The 25944-nt window shown below is 49.9% G+C and overlaps 1 protein-coding gene across 1 annotated transcript; it reads left to right on the top strand.

The window, feature by feature from the left end:
• Window positions 1-1816: 1816 nt before the first annotated feature.
• TAS1R2 (taste 1 receptor member 2) lies at window positions 1817-23913 on the top strand. Its single transcript, XM_031664880.1, has 6 exons — window positions 1817-2775; window positions 5388-5688; window positions 7996-8769; window positions 13460-13669; window positions 21669-21792; window positions 22985-23913. The coding sequence occupies exons 1-6, from the start codon at window positions 2594-2596 to the stop codon at window positions 23911-23913; spliced, it is 2520 nt and encodes an 839-aa protein (XP_031520740.1). The 5' UTR covers window positions 1817-2593.
• The last annotated feature ends 2031 nt before the right edge of the window (window positions 23914-25944 follow it).

Raw genomic sequence — 25944 nt, 5'->3', positions numbered from 1 at the left:
ATCCAGAGAGAGGAGAGTCAGGCCCAGAACCCACACCTCCAAACACCCCTTGCAGGGCGCTTCCTTTTATTGTATGAGTCCCCACCTCCCATCCACTGGTTTACACAGGCCCAGAGAGGGGCAGGGACAGGCCCCGATCACACAGCCAATTCTGCCTCTTCCTGCAGCACCAGGAGACCTCCCCCTGTCTGCTTACAGGCCCACGGGATGAGCCTGCCCCAGGAGAGGTCAGGGGCAGGGGAGTGGGTGCCACTTCGGCTCTGCAGTGGCTAAAGACATCCAACATCCTTCAGGGTAACTTGGAGAGGCTTTGGGACACAAAGGGGCACTTTCAGCTGATCACGGAGCCCACGGTGCCCCCTGCGGCTGCTGATTTCGTTGTAAAAAGAAACAACCTCGCACTTTGGCAAACTCCCCTTTCTCCAAGCCTGCTCCGCACCCCCCAGTTTTATTTAACTTAATTCCTACACCAAATCCAGGAGGCTGGAATTGTTATCCTTGTTTCAGTGGGGAAGAAACAGAGCCTCAGAGAGGTTAAGGAACCTGCACATGCTCATCCAGCAAACAGCCGATGTCAAATCCAGGTGGGTCCAAGTCACGTGGTTTCAAGGTTCCCCAAGTAGAGTGGACACGCGCAGCAGGATCTGGTTAACAATGTAAGGCTGGTAGCCAGTGCCCAGTGACGACGCAGACAGGAGGCTTGTTGCTGCTCAGAGCGGGGGAGTTTCCCTTGAACTGGCGGGCAGGAATGGTTCCTAGGAGGAGGAGAAGCTCAGACTGGGCCCTGAAGGAGGAGCAGGGCTTGGCTGGGCAGGGGCAGGGAAGAGCATGTTTTTATTTTTATTTTTATTTTTTGAGATGGAGTCTCACTCTGTAGCCCAAGCTGGAGTGCAGTGGCACGATCTCGGCTCACTGCAACCTCTGCTTCCTAGGCTCAAGCGATTCTCACGCCTCAGCCTCTCAAGTAGCTGGGATTACAGGCGCGTTTGCCACCACACCCAGGTAATTTTTTTGTATTTTTAGTAGAGACGGGGTTTCACCACATTGCCCAGGGTGGTCTCGAACTCTTGAGCTCAGGCGATCTGCCTGTCTCGGCCTCCCAAAGTGCTGGGATTACAGGCGTAACACACCGTGCCCAGCCGAGCACGGGGTTTTCAATCACCTTTTTGTACCTTGAAGCCTCTACCCATCAGAACCCCGGAGCCCAGCAGCCCGGTATGTGCCTGTGACAGACCCATTCGAGGCACATGGTGTGTGGCAGGTTCCCTAAGCCTCGGCCACATGTTGTTAGGGCTGGAAAGGAACAAAATAGCACTAATTGGACGAGGGTCTCTGATTCCAGTGGGTCCCTAATTCACTGGAGCCACCTCCCCGCCTCTGACTCCCTGAGAGTATTCACCTATGAATTTAGGAATTTTCAACTTTCTGTTCTGCCCACAACCCTGCCCTTTGGTGTGGGGCCCAAGGGATGGGGGACCCAGAGCGGGTGTTGCTAGGCTGACTGATGGCAGCCTTCAGAGGGAGTGAGACCACCCCTCCCTCACTCCTTCCCCGAACCTCTTCGCCACTGTTATTTTTTTTCTTTTTTTCTTTTTCAGACAATGTCTTGCTCCATTGCCCAGGCTGGAGTGCAGTGGAGCAATCTCGGCTCATTGCAAGCTCATCCTCCGGGGTACATGCCATTCTCCCGCCTCAGCCTCCCGAGTAGCTGGGACTACAGGCACCTGTCATCACTCCTGGCTAATTTTGTTTGTATTTTTAGTAGAGACAGGGTTTCACCGTGTTAGTCAGGATGGTCTCGGGCTCCTGACCTTGTGATCTGCCTGCCTTAGCCTCCCAAAGTGCTGGGATTACAGATGTGAGCCACTGCACCTGGCCACCATTACTGTTTTTTTTCTATCAAAAGCATTAACTTTGTGATGTCATGTGGTGTGGCGATGAAGGACCAGCCCCGGAGTCAGGCCATGTGGTTTGAATCTCAGCTCTGCTAGTCAGGTAGCCCAGGCTGGATTTCTTAATTTCTCAGTGCCTCCATTTCTTCATCTTTGAAATGGGGTTAGTAATAGTCCCCTTATATGAGATGCAACCATTATATGAGATGATGAACCGCAAACACTGGCATGATGCCTGGTTCTTACTGACAATGGCGACCACTTGCTGAACACCTATACATCACTACATGCCTGGCCTGACTTGGCTGGGCTCTAGAGCTTGGGCTCTTTTGGCCACAGTACTCTGTCTCCTGAGAGCACCTATGTCCTTTACTCCTGAAATATTTGAAATGTCAGGAACACAAGACTTGTCCTTGGACAAGTGACAGAAGGCCAGGGCATGGCCAAGTTATCAGGATGCTCTCTCTCCTTCCAAATAGGGTTCCCCTAGACCACTTAGCCCCACTATGCTCTAAGAAAGAATCATTGTAATTCCAGCCTCCTTTCCTCCCCCTGGGCCCCTAACATCTCCACCTGCTCCAGGTGCCCCACAGTCCGTGGCATGACCATCGCTATGTAAATGTCTGTGCAAATACCCTGGTGTCAAGCCACCAATTCTCCAGTGAGGCAGGACTACCTCCTGAGACCATCACTTCCCAGCCATGCGGCCCAGGGCAACGACCATCTGCTCCCTGTTCTTCCTGCTACGGGTCCTGGCTGAGCCGGCTAAAAACTCGGACTTCTACCTGCCTGGGGATTACCTCCTGGGTGGCCTCTTCACCCTCCATGCCAACATGAAGGGCATTGTTCACCTTGACTACCTGCAGGTGCCCATGTGCAAGGAGTGAGTCTCCAGTGTGGGGCTGGAAGTGGCAATGGGGATGGGGTGGGAGGCCAGGTCTGGTCCTGTGGGTCCTTGGGAGCTAGGCCAGGACCAAGGGCCTAGAGCACTCCTCCCCATTCACTGCCAACCCCCTTATTCTAGATCCATGCTCCTAGCCCTCAGGGAGGCCTCATACAACACGGGTTACCAAAATCTTTGACGACTGTGCTCTGAAACAGTGAGACTTGGGTCATCTCAGTGTCATTTTTTTTTTTTTAAATAGAGTTACAGAATGTTCAAATCTAGAGGGCTCTTAGAGGCGATCAAGACTGTTCCCACCCACTTTGGCAACTGGGGGACTCCCAATGGGTCCATGTAAAAGCCCATTCGAAATCCTTTGGGAGGCAGAATGTGATTTTTCTGTATCAAGTTCTCAGACTGCATCTTCCAAGGGCTGTGGCTGGGTGGGCAGGGGTGCTTTGGGGCCTAAAGGGGAGTTCCTCTTCCCCCACCTTCTCCATGAGCCCCTTGGGATGACGGCATCACTTGGAGATTGTGGCGGCGGGGTGCATCTGCATGCAAGCACGAAGGCTGGGACATAGAACCAGCCTGGGACTATAAAACAGTGACCTCTTGCAGAGAGGGTGAAGGTATTGTGGGAGACAAGGAGAAAGGTAGGACAGTGCAAAAGATGATTAAGGGTTGACTATAAGAAATGCATTATTTATGAAATTGGGAAAGATTATATGCTGGCTTGAGAATGGTGAAGGTGATGGCACCAGGCACAATGCTGGATTTTCTAATGCTTGTGACCATGGTGGGGAGTATAAAGAAGGTGATGGTGATGAAAGTAGTGGTGATGATGCTGATAATGTTGATAACAGTAATACTGGTGATGATGACAATGAGAAAAAGTATGATGGTGATGGTGATGATGATGCATGATGGTGGTAACGGTGGTGATGATGGTGACAGTAGTGATGACGGCAGTGGTGGTAATAGTGTTGGTAATGATGGTACTGGTAGTGATAATGGTAATGATGATGATGGTTTTAATGATAGTGTTGGTGATGATGGTGATGGTAGTGATGATGGCGTTGGTGGTATTGATAATAGTGATGCTGATGATGGTGATGGTGGTGTTGATAATAGTGATGCTGATGATGGTGCTGATGGTGGTGATGGTGTTAGTGATGGTGTTGGTGATTATGGCAGTGGTAGTGATGATGGTGATGGTGGTGTTGATGGTGGTGTTGCTGATGATGGTGCTGCTGGTGGTGATGGTGTTAGTGATGGTGTTGGTGATTATGGCAGTGGTAGTGATGATGGTGATGGTGGTGTTGATGATAGTGTTGCTGATGATGGTGTTGATGGTGTTAGTGATGGTGTTGGTGATGACGTGTCGTAAATATCTAAATGTCGTGTAAATAAGTAATAAATGTCATGTCATAAAAATGTCGTAAAGTAATCAATAATAATCTAAAATATTAATAATAAAATTAAATGTCATGCGTAATGTCGTAATAAAGAGTAAAATATGTCGTAATGCTATCATAAATTACCTAATAATAATGTCTAAAACAATATCACAAATGTTAAAATGAAATGCGTAAAAAATAATGAAGTAAAATGCGCCGTAATGTTAAGTAGTAATGTCGTATCGTAAATGCATGTCGCAATAATAATGTATCTTTCATCGTAATATCGTAAAGCTCATCATCATTTTAATAAATAATAGTGATGGTGTTGATGGTGATGATGGTGGTGATGATTGTCACAAGGTTGGTGACAGTGATGGCCCTGGTGGTGATATTGGTAATTCGGATAGTGGGTGATGATGGTGATAGTGGTCATGGTGTTGATGATGGTGCTGGTGATGATAGCGATGATAGTGATGCTGGTGATGGTGTTAGTGATGGTGTTGGTTGATGATGGTGATGGTGGTGATTGTAGGGATGCTGATGATGGTGCTGATGGTGGTGATGGTGTTAGTGATGGTGTTGGTGGTGATGATGGTGATGGGGGTGGTGGTGAGGGTGATGCTGATAATGATGGTGCTGTGATGGTGACGGTGGTGAGGGTGTTACTGATGGTGCTGGTGATGGTAGTGGTGATGGTGATGTGAAAATGGTGGTGATGATGGTGGTGATGATGATGATGGTGGTGATAGTGATGGTGCTGATAGTGATGGTGGTCGTGGTGATGGGTGATGATGGTCACAAGGTTGTGGTGACAGTGATGGCCCTGGTGGTGATATTGGTATCTGAATACGGGTAGTGGGTGATGATGGTGATAGTGGTGATGGTGATGATGGGACACACACTGGCGGAAGTGGATAATGGTGGTCACATTAGTGGACATCAGCAGAGTGGCAATGGAGGTTATAGGGATGGTGGTATTCATTATGGCCACATGGATAATAGTGTCAGTGGTGGCCATACTAGACATCGGTGACCCTGGGATGTGGTATGGTGACAATGACATGGTGAAAATGCTGGAGTCTTCTGGAGTGGTTCCTTGTCAGTCAGTGCCTTGGCTTTCCTGTGGCAGGGAGGAGGAGCAGACTGGTTCTCTTATCCCTCCCTTCTTCACTCTGAATCTGTTTCCATCTCATACTGCTGTGGCCCCTCCAGGTATGAAACGAAGGTGATAGGCTACAACCTCATGCAGGCCATGCGCTTTGCAGTGGAGGAGATCAACAATGACAGCAGCCTGCTGCCTGATGTGCTGCTAGGCTACGAGATGGTGGATGTGTGCTACGTCTCCAACAACGTCCAGCCGGTGCTCTACTTCCTGGCACAGGAAGACGACCTCCTTCCCATCCAAGAGAACTACAGTAACTACGTGCCCCGTGTGGTGGCTGTCATTGGCCCTGACAACTCCGACGCTGTCATGACTGTGGCCAACTTCCTCTCCCTCTTTCTCCTTCCACAGGTGAGGCTCCTGGGCCCTGGGGAGTGGGGCAGAGGAGTGGCCGTCTATAGGCCTCAGAGGCCACTTCTTCCAACAATCATGGGAGGTGATGATAGGACCAGAAGCAGGGTCAGGGCATCAGCCCAAATCTTGAGAAGACAGCCCAGCTTATGGAGTAAGGGCTCAGGCTTTGGAAGTGGGCAGATCTGGTTGTGCAACTTGGCACCGAGTCTTGGCCACAGTGAAGCCTTTGGCAAATCTCTTAACTCTTCTAGGCCTCAATTTCCTCACCTGTAAAGTGGGATGATAAGTGTTCCATCCCAGGGCTATCTGAAGATTAGTGGTTCAACCTGTGTAAATTTCTAGCACACAGTAGGTGGTAAATAATGTTGTTTTATAAAGCATCTTACACAGGAATAACAACTTGAAGTGCTTAGTATTATTCTGTACAGCTGCCTAGCACAAGGTCTGCCTCACAATAGGTCCTCACGAAAGAGTGATTTGTATTACGACTATTATTATAACTATTATCATAATCATGATTGAAAGTGCCAAGTGCAGTACTGGTACGGGCTACATGTTCATTAAAGATCAGCTAGCAAAAATCTTGGCACACAGTTAGGTAGTCACGAGTATTGTGATTGTTACTGTTTAATGTTAGTACTTTTACATGAAGCATCTAGCTGAGGACTGAATTCATTCTTTCATTCATGTAACAGATATTTATTGAGCACCTACTATGTGCCAGGTACTGTTGTAGGTGCTGGGGTACAGCTGGCAACAACATAGAAATAATTGCCTTCATGGAGCTTCTCTTCTAGTGGGGAGAGACAGAAAATAAGTGTAAACAATAGGTGATGCAGGATGTTAGAGGTGAGAAGTGCAATGAATAAAATAAAAATGTGGGGGCTCTGGCACGTCAGTGGAAAGGAGGGGTTGGTAGAGGGAGATTGCAATTTTCAACAGGGTGGTCAGGTGGGTCTCACTGACAATTGGGCAAAGACTTGAGGGAGGTGAAGGAATGAGGGAGCCATGAGGGACCTAGGATAGGAAGAGGGGTTAGCAAGTGCCAAGGCTAGGAGGTGCCTGGTGTGTTCGTGGAACTAGATGAGCACAACTGGAGCCAGAGGGAGAGGAGAAGGAGATGAAATCAGACAGGTGTGCAGATAAATGATTGAGCGCTTAGGGGCTATTCAAGGACTCTGGCTTTTCCTGGGTGACGTTAGGAGCTATTGAGGAGTTCTGAGAAGAGGAGTAAAGTGACCTGACGTGTGTGTGAGCAGGGTCACCGGGCTGCCATGTTAAGCTTAGACTGCAGGGGAAAGGTGGGTGGGTAATGTTGCAGTGCAGGCCGGGGATGATGGTGGCTGGACAGGAGGGAGCGGGGAGCTGGTAGGCACTGGATGGATATATTTTAAAGGTAGAGCCAAGAGGATTTGCTGATGGATCCAGTGTGACCTGTGTGCGAAAGAAGAGTCAAGGACAACTCCAGAGTTTTTGGCCTGAGTCACTGGAACGATGGATTCATCATCAATCAAGATGGGGGAGGGTGTGGATGGAACGGGCTCAGAGAAGAACAAAGGTTCAGTTTCGATTTGTGAAGTTTGAGATGTCAGACAGGCAGTTGTGGTATGCATCTGAAGTTCAGGAGAGAAGTCCAGGCCAGGGCTATCCGCTGGGAGTTGTTGGCGTGGAAATGGGATATAAAGCCATGAGGCTGGATGGTACCACCAAGGGAGGGGGAGAGCAGCTGGAGAAGAGGCAGGGACTGAAGCCTGAGCCCAGAGTCCTTTAAGATTAAGAGGTCATAGAGAAGAGAAGGAACCAGGAAAGGAGATGGAACACCCTGTGAGTTGGGAAGAAAACCATGGAGCCCTGGAGGCAGAAGGAAGAAACGTGGCTAGTTGCTGAGCCTGATGGTGATGAGGGGGAGGAGGAAAGTGCTGTGCCCAGTAAGAGTTTCTAGGTGATGGGGATGATGGCTATGTCATCTACCTAGCCCGGGATGTGGTTCTCACTAAAAGCCAGTGTGCTGATGATTATGAGGATGATGGTGTATGGGGCTTGGCCCAGAGCGTGGTACACAGTAGGTGCTCAATAATCATGATGAGGCTGAGCTAAGGCACCTGGCCTAGGGCCTGGCACACAGTAGGTTCTTATTGCATGGGGCTACCTGGTTACCATGATGCTTGACGATGGTATAAACCACCTACCCCTGGGGTGGCTTGCACTAGGTGCTTCTCAAATGATGATGGTGGATACAGCCCTGGGGTGGGGGCAGAGCACCCAGTGGGGCACTCGCTCATGCCACGGCCACTCCCCTCGCAGATCACCTATAGTGCCATCAGCGATGAGCTGCGAGACAAGGTGCGCTTCCCGGCCTTGCTGCGCACCGCACCCAGCGCCGACCACCACATCGAGGCCATGGTGCAGCTGATGCTGCACTTCCGCTGGAACTGGATCATCGTGCTGGTGAGCGGCGACACCTATGGCCGTGACAATGGCCAGCTGCTTGGCGATCGCCTGGCCCGGGGCGACATCTGCATCGCCTTCCAGGAGACGCTGCCCACAGTGCAGCCCAACCAGAACATGACGTCAGAGGAGCGCCAGCGCCTGGTGACCATCGTGGACAAGCTGCAGCAGAGCACGGCACGCGTCGTGGTCGTGTTCTCACCCGACCTGACCCTGTACAACTTCTTCAATGAGGTGCTGCGCCAGAACTTCACGGGTGCCGTGTGGATTGCCTCCGAGTCCTGGGCCATCGACCCGGTCCTGCACAACCTCACAGAGCTGCGCCACATGGGCACCTTCCTGGGCATCACCATCCAGAGCGTGCCCATCCCTGGCTTCAGTGAGTTCCGCGTGCGAGACCCACAGGCTGGGCCGCCACCCCTCAGCAGGACCAGCCAGAGGTCCACCTGCAACCAGGAGTGTGACAGCTGCCTGAATGGCACCTTGTCCTTCAACAACGTTCTCAGGCTCTCTGGGGAGCGTGTCGTCTACAGCGTGTACTCTGCGGTCTACGCTGTGGCCCACGCCCTGCACAGCCTCCTAGGCTGTGACCACGGCACCTGCACCAAGACGGAGGTCTATCCCTGGCAGGTGAGGGGGTGGCTGCCATAGAGACTGCAGGGCACCTCCATCCTCCTCTCTTGGGGTTCTGGGCAAATGGGTGTGAAAGGGCACGGGTATCCCATTCTTCCAGACACATAGCACTAGTCCTTCCTGATGCCAAAACAAAATTGCTTTTTAAATTAATTTAATGCTCACCATTCAAGATAGTAGTCTGTTCTTGGAGATTCAGGTGGAATTCACCAGAAGGAAATCCCACAGGCAGTGGGAACCACAGCCCCGCCCCCCCACCTCCCCCCACCTCCCCTCACCTTCCCCCGACCCAGTCTCTCCAGGGTTGAGAGCCTGGGACGAGGTTGTGTTTTCCTGTGGACCTCTAAGGCCTTGCATTGCTTTTATGGATCTTCTCATTACCCTAGTTCTCTATCACCATGGTTCAGACATAGACTTTAAATCTGTTCTTCTGGCTTAACACACACATCCACATCCACAGGCACACACAGAAACCCCCCCACCACGAAGCCTTCTGGGATATAGAAGGTTTCACTGAGGATCAGAGGAGCAGAGGGGATTTACATTAGAGATGCACACTTTATACTTTGCTATTGGAGATCTCTGTTCTTAAATGGTTCCTTGGCTTTTTCATAGTTTGGGGCCAGCCTCCCACCCTGTTGCTTAGACACTTCCCTAAACCCTGCCCATCCCCCCTCTTCGTTCTCCCCTTTCGCCCACTTGCTAGATCCCTCTCCCATCTTCAAATAACTGTTCACTTCTTTAACAGAACAAATTAGTTTGCTCTGAAGAAATTCTCATTCTCATTCTATTTAATTGTACCTCTCTATCCCATAATCTCAGATCCTAACCTTGCAACCATAAACACTTTTCTTTTAAAAGATTGCAGTTATTCTTTAAAAGGAATTCTGGTGCCAGCTGGTAAAAATACTGCCTACTGCTATATGTCCTGTTACATTAATAATATACATAATTATCATGGGTGCTTTACTGCTCTTTGAGTGCCTACTAGGCGCTGAATGCCTAGTATACATCACATCTAATTCATGACCCTCCTGTGAGGATAATCTACAGGTAGAAAAACTGAGGGACAGGAAGTCAAAGTGACTTTGATCGCTCAGCCCATGATCGCTCAGTGGTAAGTGGTGGACCCTGGTTTTGAACCCAGGTCTGGCCTATTCTGCTGTGGTTTTCCCACTTCACCTTGAGGGCATCCTCCCAGCTGCAACTAGCAGGAGCTATGATGAAAGACAGTTGACAGCAGAGACCAAAGGGCACCAATCATAGCAACCAGGATGTCCCATCCCTTTTGTTGAGCACCTACTATGTGCCAGGCCTGGGAGACCACCAACCCAGGAGGAGATGAGGACAGTTAAGAAGATCTGTCTGCCAAGTGCAGCAGGAAGTCAAAATTGCAGCTGTGCACGGGGCAGGGGCATCATCATGGTGGGAGAGGGTCAGGGAAGGCAGGACTGAAGTAGGGAGTGAACAGACACTGGACCTTCCAGGAGGACAGTGGGAGAGTGGTGGCCTGGCCACGTGGTCAGGCTTGAGTGGCAAAGACTGAGAGGTGACCCGAACTGCAGGTGATACTGGAGGACATCCAGTGCCAGGTGAAGGAGAGGGGGCTTTGTCCAGAGGCAGCAGGAGTTCATAGAACATTCCAAGCACCGAGATGACGTTCTTGAGACAGCCCAACAAGCCAATTTAGAGCTGGGGTGGGGGATGATGCAGTCAAGTAGCAGGGAGCCCAGCTCACCCTATGTAGGCTTCACCCAGGGTCTCCACTGGCATAAACAGAGTCCTTGTGTGAATTAGAAAATGATGCCCTTTTGTGCAGACAAGTTAGACCACGATGCTCTTTGGCTTCGGATGGATGCAGACCTGTGGCAAGCGCATGACTTGGTGACCTGAGTTGGCTGGACTCCAGCTGTTCCTCCCAGTTGTCCTAACTGGACCCATTCTTGCAGGGCACAGCCTGCAAAATGGTATGTGGTGTCCTTACTACCTCCCACCCTCCTTGCCAGGTCACACCACGACACTCTGTTTATTTTTGTTGTAACAGGTATCCCAAGTTGTGATTGTGTTGATATGCTTTGTTTGTTTATCGGCTATTCCCCACACCTCCCAAACAGAGGCCAGTGAGAGCAGGGACCCTGTCAATCCTTTCCAATGCCATATCCCAAGTTGCTGGCACTGGTCTGGCTTGGCGTTGCTTCTCAGTGAATATTGAATGGATGAATGAATGAATGAATGAATGGGTACTTATGTGCTGGACACTGTGTTCACCTCTTTATGTGAATTCTCAGTCATGCCCAGACAGACACTGGTGAGCAGATACTGTGACTACGTGGGTGCTCTCCCATACACAGGTGAATCTGAGGTTTAAAGAGGTGACAGGCACCCAGCTAGGGAGTGGCCAGGGGTGGTGATGAAATAGTGCTGGAGTAGTGGGGATGGGCACCGCTGTGAGAGGCGAGGCAGAGAGAGAGGCCTCAGGGGCGATGAGAAGAGTTGGAGATGACACTGGGTGGATATGCTGCCCGTGGTGATGGTGGTGGTGGGGTCAGATCAGTGGGAGTCTGGGTAAATCCAGGCTGGCGAATTTGTGGCCATCCCAGCAAAAATGCTCAGTAGACTAGCAGGGTGTGGTGGCTCACACCTGTAATCCCAGCACTTTGGGAGGCCAAGGCAAATGAATCATGAGGTCAGGAGTTTGAGACCAGCCTGGCCAACTTGGTGAAACCCCATCTCTACTAAAAATACAAAAAATTAGCTGGGCATAGTGGAGGGCACCTGTAATTCCAACTGCTCAGGAGGCTGAGGCAGGAGAATTGCTTGAACCCAGAAGACGGACATTGTAGTGAGCTGAGATAGCACCTGTGCACTCCAGCCTGGGTGAGAGAGTGAGACTCCGTCTTAAAAAAAAAAAAAAAATCAGCCAGTCATTGAATCATAGAGGGTCAGGGTTGCGAGGTCTTCTCAGGTTCTGGTCCAATCCTTTTATTTCACAAATGGGGCCCTTGGTAGTGGTCTGGCTCTTCCCCACACACCTCTCTCCACCCCTCTCCACCCCTCAGGCATCTCGGATATGGCCCACCTGTTCGTACGTTGTGAGGCAGGTGGCAGCGAGCTGGGCAGAGCTTAGCAATCAAACCTGGAATGGAATCCCAGTGCTGCCACTACTAGCTGTGCAAACCTGGGCACATTTAATATCTCTGAGCCTTGGTTTTCTCATCTGTTAAATGGAAGGAATCATATGTACCCTGTTGAGTTACTGAGGGCATTTGCAATCATGATGCAAATTACCTGGGGCAGCTAAGAGGCTGAATGTACTCCTCTTCTTCTTCTCTGACACCAAGTGCTGGCATCAGGAGAGAGTGCGGGGCTGGAGAGGTGGACTTGAGTCTGCCTTAAATGTACAGCTTATGCTGGGGTAGGGGTGGGGCTAGATGGGGAAGGGGAAACAGGGTTCAGCCTGATGAGGGAACCCCAAGGTGCCCAAGTCCCTGCCAATAATAGTCTAGGCTCCCACCCACTCAGGACAATTACAAGGCCAGTGCTTTCTGACCCCTTGGGGGTGATATCTTGGATCCCTCCAGTCCCAGGTGCTCAACCCTGCTTGGGTAGGTCACTACAGAGGTGCAAGATGGGCACCCAGGACGTGACTCCCAGGGGCCTCCGCCATTCTGATCCTCATCCTCAGGCCGACCACCTGGTTGGAGCCTCTTTCTTCTTGGCTCAAAGGACTATTGCCCTTGGTCCTAGCAACCTGTGCACATTCCAAAGAGTCTTTCTGAGTCAGGACCTCACCTGCTGGGCAGGGAAGGGAGAAGGCCAGGACCGGACTCCCTTGGCTGCCTGTCTGTCTGTGTGTCTGTCAGTCCCTGAGGCAGGTGAGCCCTAAAGGTGTTGCCCAATGGACACTCCCATTTATGGAGGGGAAATCTAGGAGCCAGGTCCATGGGATATTTGAACTGGAAGTCCTTTCAGAGTTAGCCCAGCAAGGTTCAGAAACTTGCTCAGAGTCACACAGCAAATTGTGGACAGAGCTGGGACTGGACTTTAGGTTGGAGGATGCCCACTTCAAAGTGTGCTCTAGTTTGTCCCACCTGCTGCCTACTGAGAGTGATGGGGGGGCTGGGGAGAGACTGGAATGAGAGCTGATGCTAAGGTCTGGGGAGGCAGGAAGGACCCAGGGATCAGGGGAGATCCCAACTGACCTTTGCAGGTGACAGAGACAGTGGACTCTGTACCTCATCTCATGTATTGGGTTCCAGAGGGATGACTGAGGTGACTTCCAGGGAAAAGGAATTCTATTAGCACCTTAGTAGAAGTGATTCCTGTCTCAGGCTCTGCTCTAAGTCCCTAACATAGATGAACTCATTTTTTGCTTCCAAGCCCAGAAAATAGAGTTTTTATTGCTCCTACTTTGCAGAAGAGGAAACAGGTTCAGAGAGGTTAAGCAACAGGCCCAAGGTCTCACAGCAAGAGGCAGAGATGAGGCCTGAACCCAGATATATCTGATTCCAGAGCAGAGCTCTCAGCCACTGGCTCCTAAACTGCCACCTTTTTGGAGATTTAGTGCCTCCATATTACAGAGTTGGAAATCAAGGCTAGTGGAATGGTAGAATCTTTCCCAGGCCCAGGAAAAATTCTGGCTCGGTTCTGATGCTAGCCCCACTTCCCTTCCCCCTGACCCTGCCAGCTGCTTAAGGAGATCTGGAAGGTCAACTTCACTCTCCTGGACCACCAAATCGCCTTCGACCCGCAAGGGGACATGGCTCTGCACTTGGAGATTGTCCAGTGGCAATGGGACCTGAGCCAGAATCCCTTCCAGAGTGTCGCCTCCTACTACCCCCTGCAGCGACAGCTGAAGACAATCCAAGACATCTCCTGGCACACCATCAACAACACGGTCAGCCAGGGGTCCTCGTGGGTGGGCAGGCCGGGGGTGGGGCCTGGCGGGTGGGCGGGGCCGGGGGCGGGGCCTGGTGGGTGGGCAAGCCTGGAGCGGGGTCTGGGGCTCATGCTGGAGTTGCTAGGGCTGTTTTCATTATGGACAGAGCCTAGAGATTCTTTATCAATTGCTGGGAGATTCTTTATCGATTGCTGTGGGGGATGTCTGTTTGTGGGTGTATAGTCTGGGGTCCTTTCATTCCCCCATTCATTGGGAACTGTGTCTGTTCAGGGCTTTCTAATTTCCCAGGAAGAGGGACTCAGGGGCCTCTGCAAAGTAAACATTCACTGAACATGTGTGTGCCTGGCTTGGTGCTAAGGATTTCAATTCTCACATCAACCCTGGGGCAGTGGTCCCCAACCTTTTTGGCATCAGGGACCGGTTTTGTGGAAGACAATTTTTCCATAGACTGGGAGGAGGATAGTTTCTGGATGATTCAAATGCATTACGCTGTGTGCTTTGTCTCTATTATTATTGTTATATATAATTGTAATATATAATGAAATAATTGTACAACTCAACATAATGTAGTATTAATGGGAGCCCTGAGCTTGTTTTCCTGCAACTAGACGATCCCATCTAGGGGTGATGGGAGACAGTGACAGATTATCAGGCATTAGATTTTCATAAGGAGCACACAACCTGGATCCCTCACATGCACAGTTCACAATAGGATTTGTGCTCCTGTGAGAATCTAATGCAGAGGTTGATCTGACAGGAGGTGGAGCTCAGGCAGTAATGCGAGTGATGGGGAGCGGTTGTAAATACAGATGAAGCTCTGCTCTTGCTCACCTACTGCTCACCTCCTACTGCATGGCCAGGTTCCTAACAGGCCACAGACTGGTACTGGCCTGTGTCCCGGGGATTAGGGACTTCTGCTTTATCAATAACTGCTAGGATCTCTATTCGTGAGTATACAATCTGGGGTCCTGTCCTTCCCCCATTGATTGGGAACTATGCATGTTCAGGGCTTTCCAGCTCCCCAGAAAGAGGGGTTCAGAGACCTCTGCAAATTAAGCACTTACTGGACATGTGTGTGCCAGGCCTGGTGCTAAGGACTTCAATTCTCATATCAACCCTAGGGCATAAATGCTACCATTCTCTCCATTTTATAGGTTAGGAAACTGAAGGCACCGAGAGGTTGTGTGACCTGTCTGAGACCACACAGTTAGTCCGTGGTGGAGGTTCTCTGTATACAGCATACAACTAGTCTGTGGTGGAGGTTCTCTATATACAGCATTCAGGCTAAAGCCTGTGATATGGCTTGGCTCTGTGTCCCCACCCAAATCTCATCTTGTAGTTCCCATAATCCCCACATGTTGTGAGAGGGACCCAGTGGGAGATAATTGAATCATGGGGGTGAGTCTTTCCTGTGCTGTTCTCCTGATAGCAGATAAGTCTTACAAGATCTGATGGTTTTAAAAATGGGAGTTTCCCTGCACAAGCTCTCTCTGACTGCTGCCATCCATGTAAGACATGACTTACTTCTCCTTGCTTTCCACCACGATTGTGAGGCCTCCCCAGCCCTATGGAACTGTAAGTCCATTAAACCTCTTTCTTTTGTAAATTGTCAGGTCTTGGGTATGTCCTTATAAGCAGCTTGAAAGTGGATTAATACAGCCTATCATTGGATACTCTTGTTTTAGTATGGTAGCTATGCCTTCAACTGAGTCTGACATCTGTCAATCTAAAGATCCATTATTTTACCCTCTTTAGAGAATAGACCATCAGAATTCTGCTGGAGTAGGAAGGGATAGAGACCTACCTTGTGGAGTTGGGGAGGGGATCTAGGGATCGAAAAGCTTCTGGAAGAGCCTTCATCACTCTCCTTTGCTAATACCCTGCACCCTCTTCCCCCCAATCTCCGACAGCACACTCTATCCCCAGTTGCAGAGGTACCTGAGGCTGTGCATTTCTGAGTGCCTTGAGGATTTTTGTGGAGTATATTAGGGTGGTGTCTGTGTTAGTTTCCTGGGGCTGCCATAACAAAGTATCACAGACTGGAGTGGGTGGGGAGCTTAAATAGATGAAATTTATTGTCTCACAGTTCTGGAGGCTGGAAGTCCAAGATCAAGGTGTCAGCAGGGTTGGCTCCTTCTGAGAGCTGTGTGGTAGAATATGTTCCAGGCCTCTCCCCCAGCTCCTAGTGGTTTGCTGGCACTTGTTGATGTTCCTTGACTGTAGATGCACCACCTGTATTAGTCCGCTCTTGGATTGTTACAAAGAAATGCTAGAAACTGGGTAATTAGAAAAGAGGTTGAATGGGTATACGGTTCTTCAGGCTATACAGGAAGCATGATGCTGGCATCTGCTCAGCTTGTGGGGAGGCCTTAGGAAACTTACAGTCATGGTGGGAGGCAAAGGGGGAGCCAGCTTTTCACATGGCTGGAGCAGCAAGAGAGAGTGAAGGAGGAGGTATCACACACATTTAAACGACCACATCTCACAAGAACTTACTCACAGTCAGGAGGAGAGTGCCAAGAGGATAGTACTAAACCATTCTTGAGAACTCTATCCCCATGATCCAATCACCTCCCAATCACCTCCCACCAGGACTCACCTCCAACATTAGGGATTACAACTGGACATGAGATTTGGGTGCGGACACAGATCCAGACCATATCACCACCCCATCTCTGCTTTCACCTTCAGGTAGTGTTCTCCATGTGTCTGTCTCCAAATTCGTCCCTTTTATGAGAACACCACTCATATGAGATTAGGGACCCACCCTCCTCCAGGATGACTTCATCTTAACTAATTATATGACTGTGTTCCTGCAATGACCCTATTTCTGAATAAGGTCACATTCTGGGGTCCTGGGGACTAGGTCTTCAAGCAGGATATAGTTTAGCCCATAACACTGTCTTAACTTGGGTTTCTCCCAGAAAGCAGAGCCTGAGATAAGGGCTTATGTGCAGAAGATTTATTCCAGGACATGATACATGGACAGGAACAGGAGTGGGAGACTGGGAAGAGTTCCACAGGGAAGAGGGAAAGTTGGTGCAAGAGAACAACCTCAAGCCAGACACTACTCTGAGCAACTGGAGGTCAATCTTGCTGGGACCTCCCGAAGAGCTACCTTAACATTGTCTCCCAGAGATGGGTGGTAGTAATCCACTAGCTCCCATCGCCTGGTGGTCGAGGGTTGCTCTGTGGGGTGTTAGCTCCAGAGGTCTCCCATGGGCATTTCATACGGCAGCCTTAGGGCAGAACACAAGACAGAGCTGTGTAGCCGAGGCCAGGTGCTGACAAATGGCATTTGCTTGAAATTGGTGACTGCAGCAATGGCTGGAGTAAACAGTGGGTAGAGAAAATATGAGGCAGGCCACAGAGAGGTCCATTTCTTGTTCCACTCAGTGGCTTTCCATGAGCCTGGGGAGTCACAGACTTTTTAGACTTTTTAGAGCAGCAGCCAGCTCAGTCTCTAACAGACAGCTGTTTGGTGGACTTAGCCACAGCCCAAGGTTGTCACTGATATTCATCTCTCTCTTCCACCGACCATTCTGGATTTCTTCACTCCCAGCCAGCATTTGGCTGCTCTCAGTCACTTGCCTGGGTGGTGATCCAGACCTACCTCCCCAAGGTGTCTGGGCCCTTAGTTGCCTTGCCTTTCTGTGCTGTGCCTGCTGCAGATCCGCACCAGCAGGTGCACTGGAATTGAAGCACCCAGGGTTGCCAGACCTACTCCTTGGGTGCTGGACCTACTCCTTCCTACTCCACTCGTGTAGCAACCACCTCAGCTCTACCCACAAATCCAGGTCAGTTACCTCTTCCTTTCTTGACCTTCTCATTCACTGGCATGAGGACCCCAAAATGACCACCTGGTAATCATAGAGCCCTATAGTGTCTGCTGGTGGAAGTATTCCCCCTTTGGGGACCAGAATCTCTATTCCAGCAAAGTCTAAGATTGTAGAAAGGAGAAGCACCAATGCTGCAATGGGCCCATGAGAATAATGGTGCATGTAACCAAACTTTCTGGTTGCTGGATACACATATTCTAGCTGTTGGGGCCACAACATTATACACAAGCCATTCATTCAAAACTTCATCTTAAAGGGCAGTGTCCCCACCTTGCAGGGCATCCTGAAGATGGTACCTTAGCTGAGCTTTTAGTATGCCATCTCATCCCCTGGTTAGATAGGATACTTCTGGGTAATGTGGTATATGTTAGGGTCAGTGGAGCCTGTGATCATGTGCCCATGTCACACCCCTTTACCATGAAGTTGACTCCTGATCTGAGGTGATATGGTATCCTGCATCAGTAAATCATTTGCTCTGGAAGCCCTCAGAAGGTGATGTTGCACTGAAATCAGGGAAGGAAAATTCTTATGAGGTTGAAACATTGCTTCTTCCAGAGAGAAAAGGATCTGATGTAATAGATCGTTCAGCAGTTGGTTGGCTGGTCTCTTTGAAGAATTGTGCCAAGTCAAGGGCTCAACATGGGTCTCTGATGCTGGAATGTTAGGTGTTCTGCAATGGCAGTAACTAGGTCAGCCATGATGAGAGGAAGCTCAAGTGAGAGGAAGCTCAAGCTGTTGGGTTCATACCTGTAGCCTCCATCCCTGACATCATGGCTACTCTGTGCAGGCCTTGGGGTGGCTGAGGACAGAAGCCAGCTGACCTCCGTTGGACAAGTCCTCCTCTTCCTCCTCCTCCTTGTCCTTCTCCCTCTCCCTCTCCCCCTCCTCTTTCTCCTCCTCCTCCTCCTTCTGCTGCTTCTTCTTTTTTTTTTTTCTGAGACAGTCTCGTTCTGTTGCCCAGGCTGGAATGCAGTGGCGCAATCTTGGCTCACTGCAACCTCCACCCCCAGGGATCAAGTGATTATCCTGCCTCAGCCTCCCAAGTAGCTGGGATTATAGAAGTGCACCACCACACCTGACTAATTTTTGCATTTTTAGTTGAGACACGGTTTCGCCATGTTGGCCAGGTTGGTCTGGAACTCCTGACGTCAATTGATCTTCTGACCTTGGCCTCCCAAATTGCTGAGATTACAAACATGAGCCATGGTGCCTGGCTGGGACAAGTCAACCTTTCAATCTGGTTTCTATTACTCTGTGTTTGCTCTCTGGTTTGCATTAACATGAGACACAGAGATCTTCATGCTTTGTGCTCACTCTCATGGATCCATTCATATACCTTTCCCCAAGCAACCTTGTCTCCATTCTTCCAGTCTTGCTCCTTCCAGGCCCCTGAACAACCAGCCAAGCTATTCCATATGTCCAGGATCTCAGGAATATCCATCCTTCCGGACATCTCTTCATCCACACAAAGCAAACAACCAAGTGTTCTGCTTGCACATCTCTACATACAAGCAGTATCTCCCATCATTACTGTCCTTCAGGATTCACCCTGAAGAAAGCTTTGTATCCCTGAAAACAGCTTAGTATGGCAGCAGTCCACTGTCAGCTCACATTAACATATCAAACCAACCTACTTGTGAATCATTCCTGAATGTTCTCCTCTATTTATTTGTCATAAAGAATCTCTCCATAAGGTCTTACGTGTGATTTGAGGGAGAGGCATTTGTTATAAGAGAAATAGATACAGGAGTCACAATAATTGATTTAAGAAATTTACTTGGACCCACTGGCGCTTCTTGGATACCATTTCCCTTATATGAAGACTTACTTTTAGTCCTGCCTCTCTATAAGACTCTGTGAATCTGATAGTCGCTTGATGTCCTGGGGTCAGGTACTCAATTTCCATAATGGCCCAGCAGGACTCCAAGAGTTGATTTTCAAGTAGTGAGTAGCATGTTGTGTAGAAGGCATGGCATTGTTGCATCTCTCTCTTAGGGCTTGCCAATTCTTATAAGCATAGATAACTCAAACATCATCACATCTCCTCGATCGTGTGGCCCCAGTGGCAGGATCGCTTACACAGAAGCCAGGGCCTTCTTCAGAGTCATTCTCTGGATCTGTTACCTTCTGCCTTGAAACCGAAACCCTTCTGAATCACCTGATAAATGGGTTGGAGCAGTATTTTCAGGAGCAATTTATGTTGTCCCCCAAATCTAAAGAGGTTCACAAAGTGCCATACTTTCATGGTAGCAGGAGTAGGGTGGATGACTTATCTATTATCTTAGAATGGAAGTCCTGGCATTCTCTGTACCGTTAGCCTCCTAAAAACATCACCAATGTGACAGCACCCCCAACCCCAAGTTTTGAATCTTGGTAAGGTTTATCTCCAACCCTCTGGCATTCATAGGTCTTACTTGGATATAAAAGTCCTTTCTACTTTGTACTAACCAGGTCCAATTACCATGGTGTCATGAATATCATAGACCTGCATGATATTCTGCAGAATGTCAAGATGAACAACTTTCCTGTGGACTACGTTGAGATCGAGAGTGAAAGAGTAAACTCTGTGATAAGATAGTGAATGCTAGTGATTTGATAAGATAGTGAGTGTTAATGATGTAACATCTTTCTTCTTTTTAAACACAGATGTTTATAATAATACATTTCCCTCAAGTATTGTTTTCACTTTTATTATTCACAATTTTTTAAATTAATTACCCCATTAATTTTGGTACATTTTTAAAATTTTTTATTTTTATGATAAAAGACACATAACATTTACCAATTTATTTTTAAGCATACATTTCAGTAATGTTAAGTATATTCACGTTTTTGTGCAACAGATCTCTAGAACTTTTTCATTTTGCAAATTTCTAACTATTCCCATTGAGCAACTCTGCATTTCTCCCTTCCTCCAGCCTCTGGCAACCATCCTTCTACTTTCTGTTTCTATGAGTTTGACTACCTTAGATACCTCCTATAAGTAGAATCATATAGTATTTGTCTTTTTGTGGGGTTATGTTGCGTTCTTATTTTCATTAATTTCAAGGCATTTTCTAATTTCCCTTGTGAATACTACTTTGACCTATTGTTATTTAAGGGTATGTTGTTTAATTTCCACATATCTATGAATTCCCCAAATTTTCTTCTGTTATTGATTTCTATTTCATTAGATTGTTGTTGGAGAACATACCTGTTATTATTGCAGTCCTTTCAAGTTTATTAAAACTATGTTTACTATTTGCTATAAATAAATAGCAATCGTGTCAGAGGCCAAAATTTTCTCCAGTGTCTCCCATTTTATCTTTGGTTTTCCCTAGATAGTCCTTCTTTTTTTTTTTTTCTTTTTCTTTTTTCTTTTTGAGACGGAGTCTCGCTCTGTCGCCCAGGCTGGAGTACAGTGGCGCGATCTCGGCTCACTGCAAGCTCTGCCTCCTGGGTTTACGCCATTCTCCTGCCTCAGCCTCCCGCGTAGCTGGGACTACAGGCGCCCGCCACGTTTTTTTTTTTTTGTATTTTTTAGTAGAAATGGGGTGTCACCGTGTTAGCCAGGATGGTCTCGATCTCCTGACCTTGTGATCCGCCCGTCTCGGCCTCCCAAAGTGCTGGGATTACAGGCTCGAGCCACCGCGCCCGGCCGATATTCCTTCTTAAATGCAGCCTCAGCCTTGCAGTTATTTCAGCTGTATCCCTTGATTGACGTAGTGATGAGATAGAGGGGAAGTGTTCTGTAATCCTGTGATTAGGTCTCAATCTTTCAATAAGCCTGTGCCCCAGAACTGTGACCTTCATAAGTGCTTCTCACCCCACCCCCTTAGGTAAGACAAGAAGGTTAGAGAGGGCTGGAGTTGGGATTTTCTCTTTTCCCATGTCAGTTAAGTTCTGGTAAAATTCACATCAGTTGGGTTCTGGTAAAATAGTTTCCCTTGAGGAAAGGCATTTGTTAAGCAGAACAGAATGCTCTGAGCATATTTCAAAATGGCTCCTTTCCTGCTAGAAGCATGAGGGTTTTTTTTTTTCCCCCCTACAGTTTCTACCCCAAAAACATAGGGGGCTCCTAGACTTCCTCCCCTGAACATCCTGCTGGTTGGAGAGGGGAGGAGGCCCCCAGAATGTGGGAAAAGAGGACTCAGGGTCTCTTGCCCTCCCCTCTCCAGATCCCTGTGTCCATGTGTTCCAAGAGGTGCCAGTCGGGGCAAAAGAAGAAGCCCGTGGGCATCCACATCTGCTGCTTCGAGTGCATCGACTGCCTTCCCGGCACCTTCCTCAACCAGACTGAAGGTATGATTCGCAGGCCGAGCACTCCTGCCCTGCCCCTGCCCCGCCCGTGGAGTCTCTAGGGCTTATCTCCTTTGGCAGGGTCTCTGGAGTCTCCCCCAGGGGGTGTGAATGTCCAAAGCCCAGGGACCTGATCTGATTCCTCTTGTATCCCCCCAATACCTAGTGTAGAGCAAAATCCTCCGTACAGGCTGCTTCAGAGAGGGAGGGAGAAGGGAAGGGCCAACACTCCCCCAAGCCGGACTGCAGCTCATCCCACTCCACACACACATAGCCCGGGGCCCAGGGAGCCAGGCTGGGGAATACCCACTGGATGAATGAATGAATGAATGAATAGTGTTTGCAATAGGAGGAAAGTTTCTGGAAGACAGGGAAGACACTCTCTCATTTACCCCTCTGGCTTCCCAAGTGCCTAGCATAGCTCAAAGCATAGCCTGGTTGCTCAGTGGGTGCTTGTGGAATGACTTCCTTGATGAGAAGAATGATCGTTTCTCCCCATAGAACATAAAATCTAGGAATGTGCAGACAACGTCACTTCTGTCCACATTAGTGTTTAGCACAGTTCAGAGTTGGAGCTCAATTTTTTTTCGTGACTTCATGTAAATTAAATGGATGAAGACATTTACCAATACAAGTATTTAATATGTACCTAGCAGACCACAGGACACAGAGGAGGTGGTGAACGAGTTTGTGGAATGATTTCATTGGCCTTCCTCCCACAGTCAGTCAAAAGCAGGGAGGTGAGGGCTGGGTTTTATCCATCTCTCTGTGGCCTTCCACCCCAGGTCCCTATCACAATGGATGCTGCTCAAAAACACATGTACTGAATGCATTCTTTGAGTAAGTAGTTGAATGCCTCTCACACCAGAGGGTGAGGTCTTGGAAGGGAGGAACTATAGTTGGTAGGCTCTGGGTCAAGGAGACCTGGGTTCAAATCCTGCCTCTCTAACTTGCTGACTTTGGGCAAGTTACTTAACCTGGCTGAGCCTTGGTTTCCTCATCTGTGAAATGCAGTTGCTGTGAGGATTTGATGAGCCAATGCACATAAGAGACTTGAGGAGTATTGGCTGTGAATGCAAGGGTTGTCCTTGCTGCTCTCTCTCCATCCCTGGGGCCTGGCCCTGTGCAGGGCTGGGAGGATGCAGGTGCTTGGGAGACGGGCTTGGCTAATGGGAGTCGCTGTGGGCTTTTGCAGATGAATATGAATGCCAGGCCTGCCCGAGTAACGAGTGGTCCCACCAGAGTGAGGCTTCCTGCTTCAAGCGGCGGCTGGCCTTCCTGGAATGGCATGAGGCACCCACCATCGTTGTGGCCCTGCTGGCCGCCCTGGGCTTCCTCAGCACCCTGGCCATCCTGGTGATATTCTGGAGGCACTTCCAGACTCCCATGGTTCGCTCAGCTGGGGGCCCCATGTGCTTCCTGATGCTGACGCTGCTGCTGGTAGCGTACATGGTGGTCCCGGTGTACGTGGGGCCGCCCAAGGTCTCCACCTGCTTCTGCCGCCAGGCCCTCTTTCCCCTCTGCTTCACCATCTGCATCTCTTGTATCGCCGTGCGCTCTTTCCAGATCGTCTGTGTCTTCAAGATGGCCAGCCGCTTCCCGCGCGCCTACAGCTACTGGGTCCGCTACCAAGGGCCCTACGTCTCCATGGCGTTTATCACGGTACTCAAAATGGTCACTGTGGTGATTGGCATGCTGGCCACAGGCCTCAATCCCACCACCCGTATTGACCCCGATGACCCCAAGATCATGATCGTCTCCTGCAACCCCAACTACCGCAACAGCCTGTTCTTCAACACCGGCCTGGACCTGCTGCTCTCAGTGGTGGGTTTCAGTTTCGCCTACATGGGCAAGGAACTGCCCACCAACTACAACGAGGCCAAGTTCATCACCCTCAGCATGACCTTCTATTTCACCTCATCTGTCTCCCTCTGCACCTTCATGTCTGCCTACAACGGGGTGCTGGTCACCATCATGGACCTCTTGGTCACTGTGCTCAACCTCCTGGCCATCAGCCTGGGCTACTTTGGCCCCAAGTGCTACATGATCCTCTTCTACCCGGAGCGCAACACGCCCGCCTACTTCAACAGCATGATCCAGGGCTACACCATGAGGAGGGACTAGTGCCACCCAGTGGCGTCTGGGAGGGAGGGAGGGCCACGGCGTTGGGAGGCAGAAGCCAGAGGTCTTCCCTGGCTGGTTCAACTCCAGATAGAAGCAGGGAAGGCATCCCCGACTACTCCCACCTTGCCCTGGTTAATAATTTAGCATTCCTTGGAGGTCCTTTGCATCTGGGCCATTTTTACCCACTTAGTGATGGGTGTCTTAAAACATCCACACTTCATTGCTTTCCCTTGACCTATTTTACACGCCAGGCACAGCCATCTTCTAGGAAAAAAAACCACCCAAGGTGACCTATTGGTCTCCAAGGACAAAGTCTCATTTAGTAGCCTACAGCTGCCATCTGGCGGTCGCAGTGGGCACCTGCGGGTTGCAGCTCATTCCCTCACTCATGTTCAAGGCAAAGGGAGGCCTTGGGTGCGCTGGGCTGGGTGCCCTGGGCTGGGTGCACTGGGCTGGGCCAGGTTGGTGTGGGCGGGTGGGGCCTGCCGGTCAGCACGTGAGCTCGGATAGTGCAGCCATGGCTCCATTTGGTAGCCGTCTCACATGTCCATTTCCTTTCCTTATTCCCGAAGCGCTTGGGCCCAGGTCCCTGGGTTATCTCTAAGGGATGGCCAGGCATAGCGTGCTTCCCAAATGCTTGTGAATAAACCTCACTTGGGTGAAATGAATGCACTTCCTTTCTGTTTTCTGACGTCCCCTGAGAAAGAACATATGGAATCAGGAGACCTCAGTCTCAATCCCAGTAGTGCCACTTCCAAACTGTGTGACGTTGGGCCATTGTGTTGACTATGAGAGGACAACAGTTAACATTTATTGCCAAGTCCCTGGTTAAGAACTTTACTACTTTACCCATGTATTCCTCACAAAACTCTATTGGTTGTGTGCAATTATGCTCCTTATTTTACAGATGGTGGGGTGAGGGCAGGGGCAGGAAGAACTCAAAGAGGTTATGGAGCTTACCCAGAGTCATAAAGCTTGTCTGAGCACCCCCCTTCCCCTCCCCAGAGCCCATTCCTGGAGCCACTGTCCTCTACAGAGTAACATCCAGGCAGCCCTGCCTGGGAGGCTCTCCCCACCACAGTGCACAGGGGGAAGGCTCAGGCTTCCCGGACAAGGACCTTGCTATGGCAGGGGCTTCAGATTTTAAGCAGGTGGCTGGTGGGTGCAGTGACCAGGAAAGCCTTTGAGAGAAGCTGGCATTTGGAAAGAGCCTTGAAGGACACAGAAATGTTGGAAGGCGGGATGTTTGGGTGTGGGGGGGAGGGGCAGGTGGGGACAGCAGGAGGAAAGGCGGGATGGAAGGAAGCCCAGGCAGTTTCAGGGGGAGCGTGTGGCTGAGAGTGGCCGGGCTGTGAGAACCCAGCTTCGAAGGACAGCTAGGGCCAGATGTGGGGTGCCTGGCCCCGGGTGTCTGGATCTTGTCTTCTCTGGGTGGCTACTGTCAGAATCCTGTGCACATGCTGGTTTACCCCTCTCCTGGATCACCTGGGATGCCATCTTGGCCCTTTCTGGCCACTGTGACCAGCCTCCTCTGCGGCTGGGTCCTCTTCCCACAGTCTCCAGGGCTGGCCTGGCCTAGTGGGCTGGAGGCTGTTGGGCGCAGACCCCAAGGATAGACGGTCAGGGTCTTTCCAAAATGTCCCTTCTCTGTCCCGTCCACTCACTTCCCAGGGGAGCCCAGAGGCTGGGCCGAGGCCCACCCCAGCCCCGAGCTTTCGGGGAGCCACTCTGCATGATCCATCCCTGGGTGCAGCTGTGTCCCGTCCCCCTTGCCCTGGGGACCAGATTGTCACAGGCTCAGGGAGTTTTAAGCTGTTAATTCTCTTTTCTTGCATGCTTCTGATGCCTTGGTTTAATTTCTTTTTTTTAAGAGATAATCACTGAATTTCTTGGTTCTGCCTCGCGGACCACCATGAGAGAAGAGAATGCTGGAATCCCACTGACCTCAGAGGGCCTCTGCTCCACACCTCCTAAAGCAGCCCAGAGGCTGGGATCTTGAGCCTTTAATGTTCCCCATCCAGTGATGGGAGC

The sequence above is a fragment of the Papio anubis genome, chromosome 1 (assembly GCF_008728515.1).
Source record: "Papio anubis isolate 15944 chromosome 1, Panubis1.0, whole genome shotgun sequence".
NCBI classification, from domain to species: domain Eukaryota; kingdom Metazoa; phylum Chordata; class Mammalia; order Primates; family Cercopithecidae; genus Papio; species Papio anubis.
The sequence above is the reverse complement of the archived record's forward strand: the minus strand, read 5'-3'. Positions and strand labels throughout refer to the sequence as shown.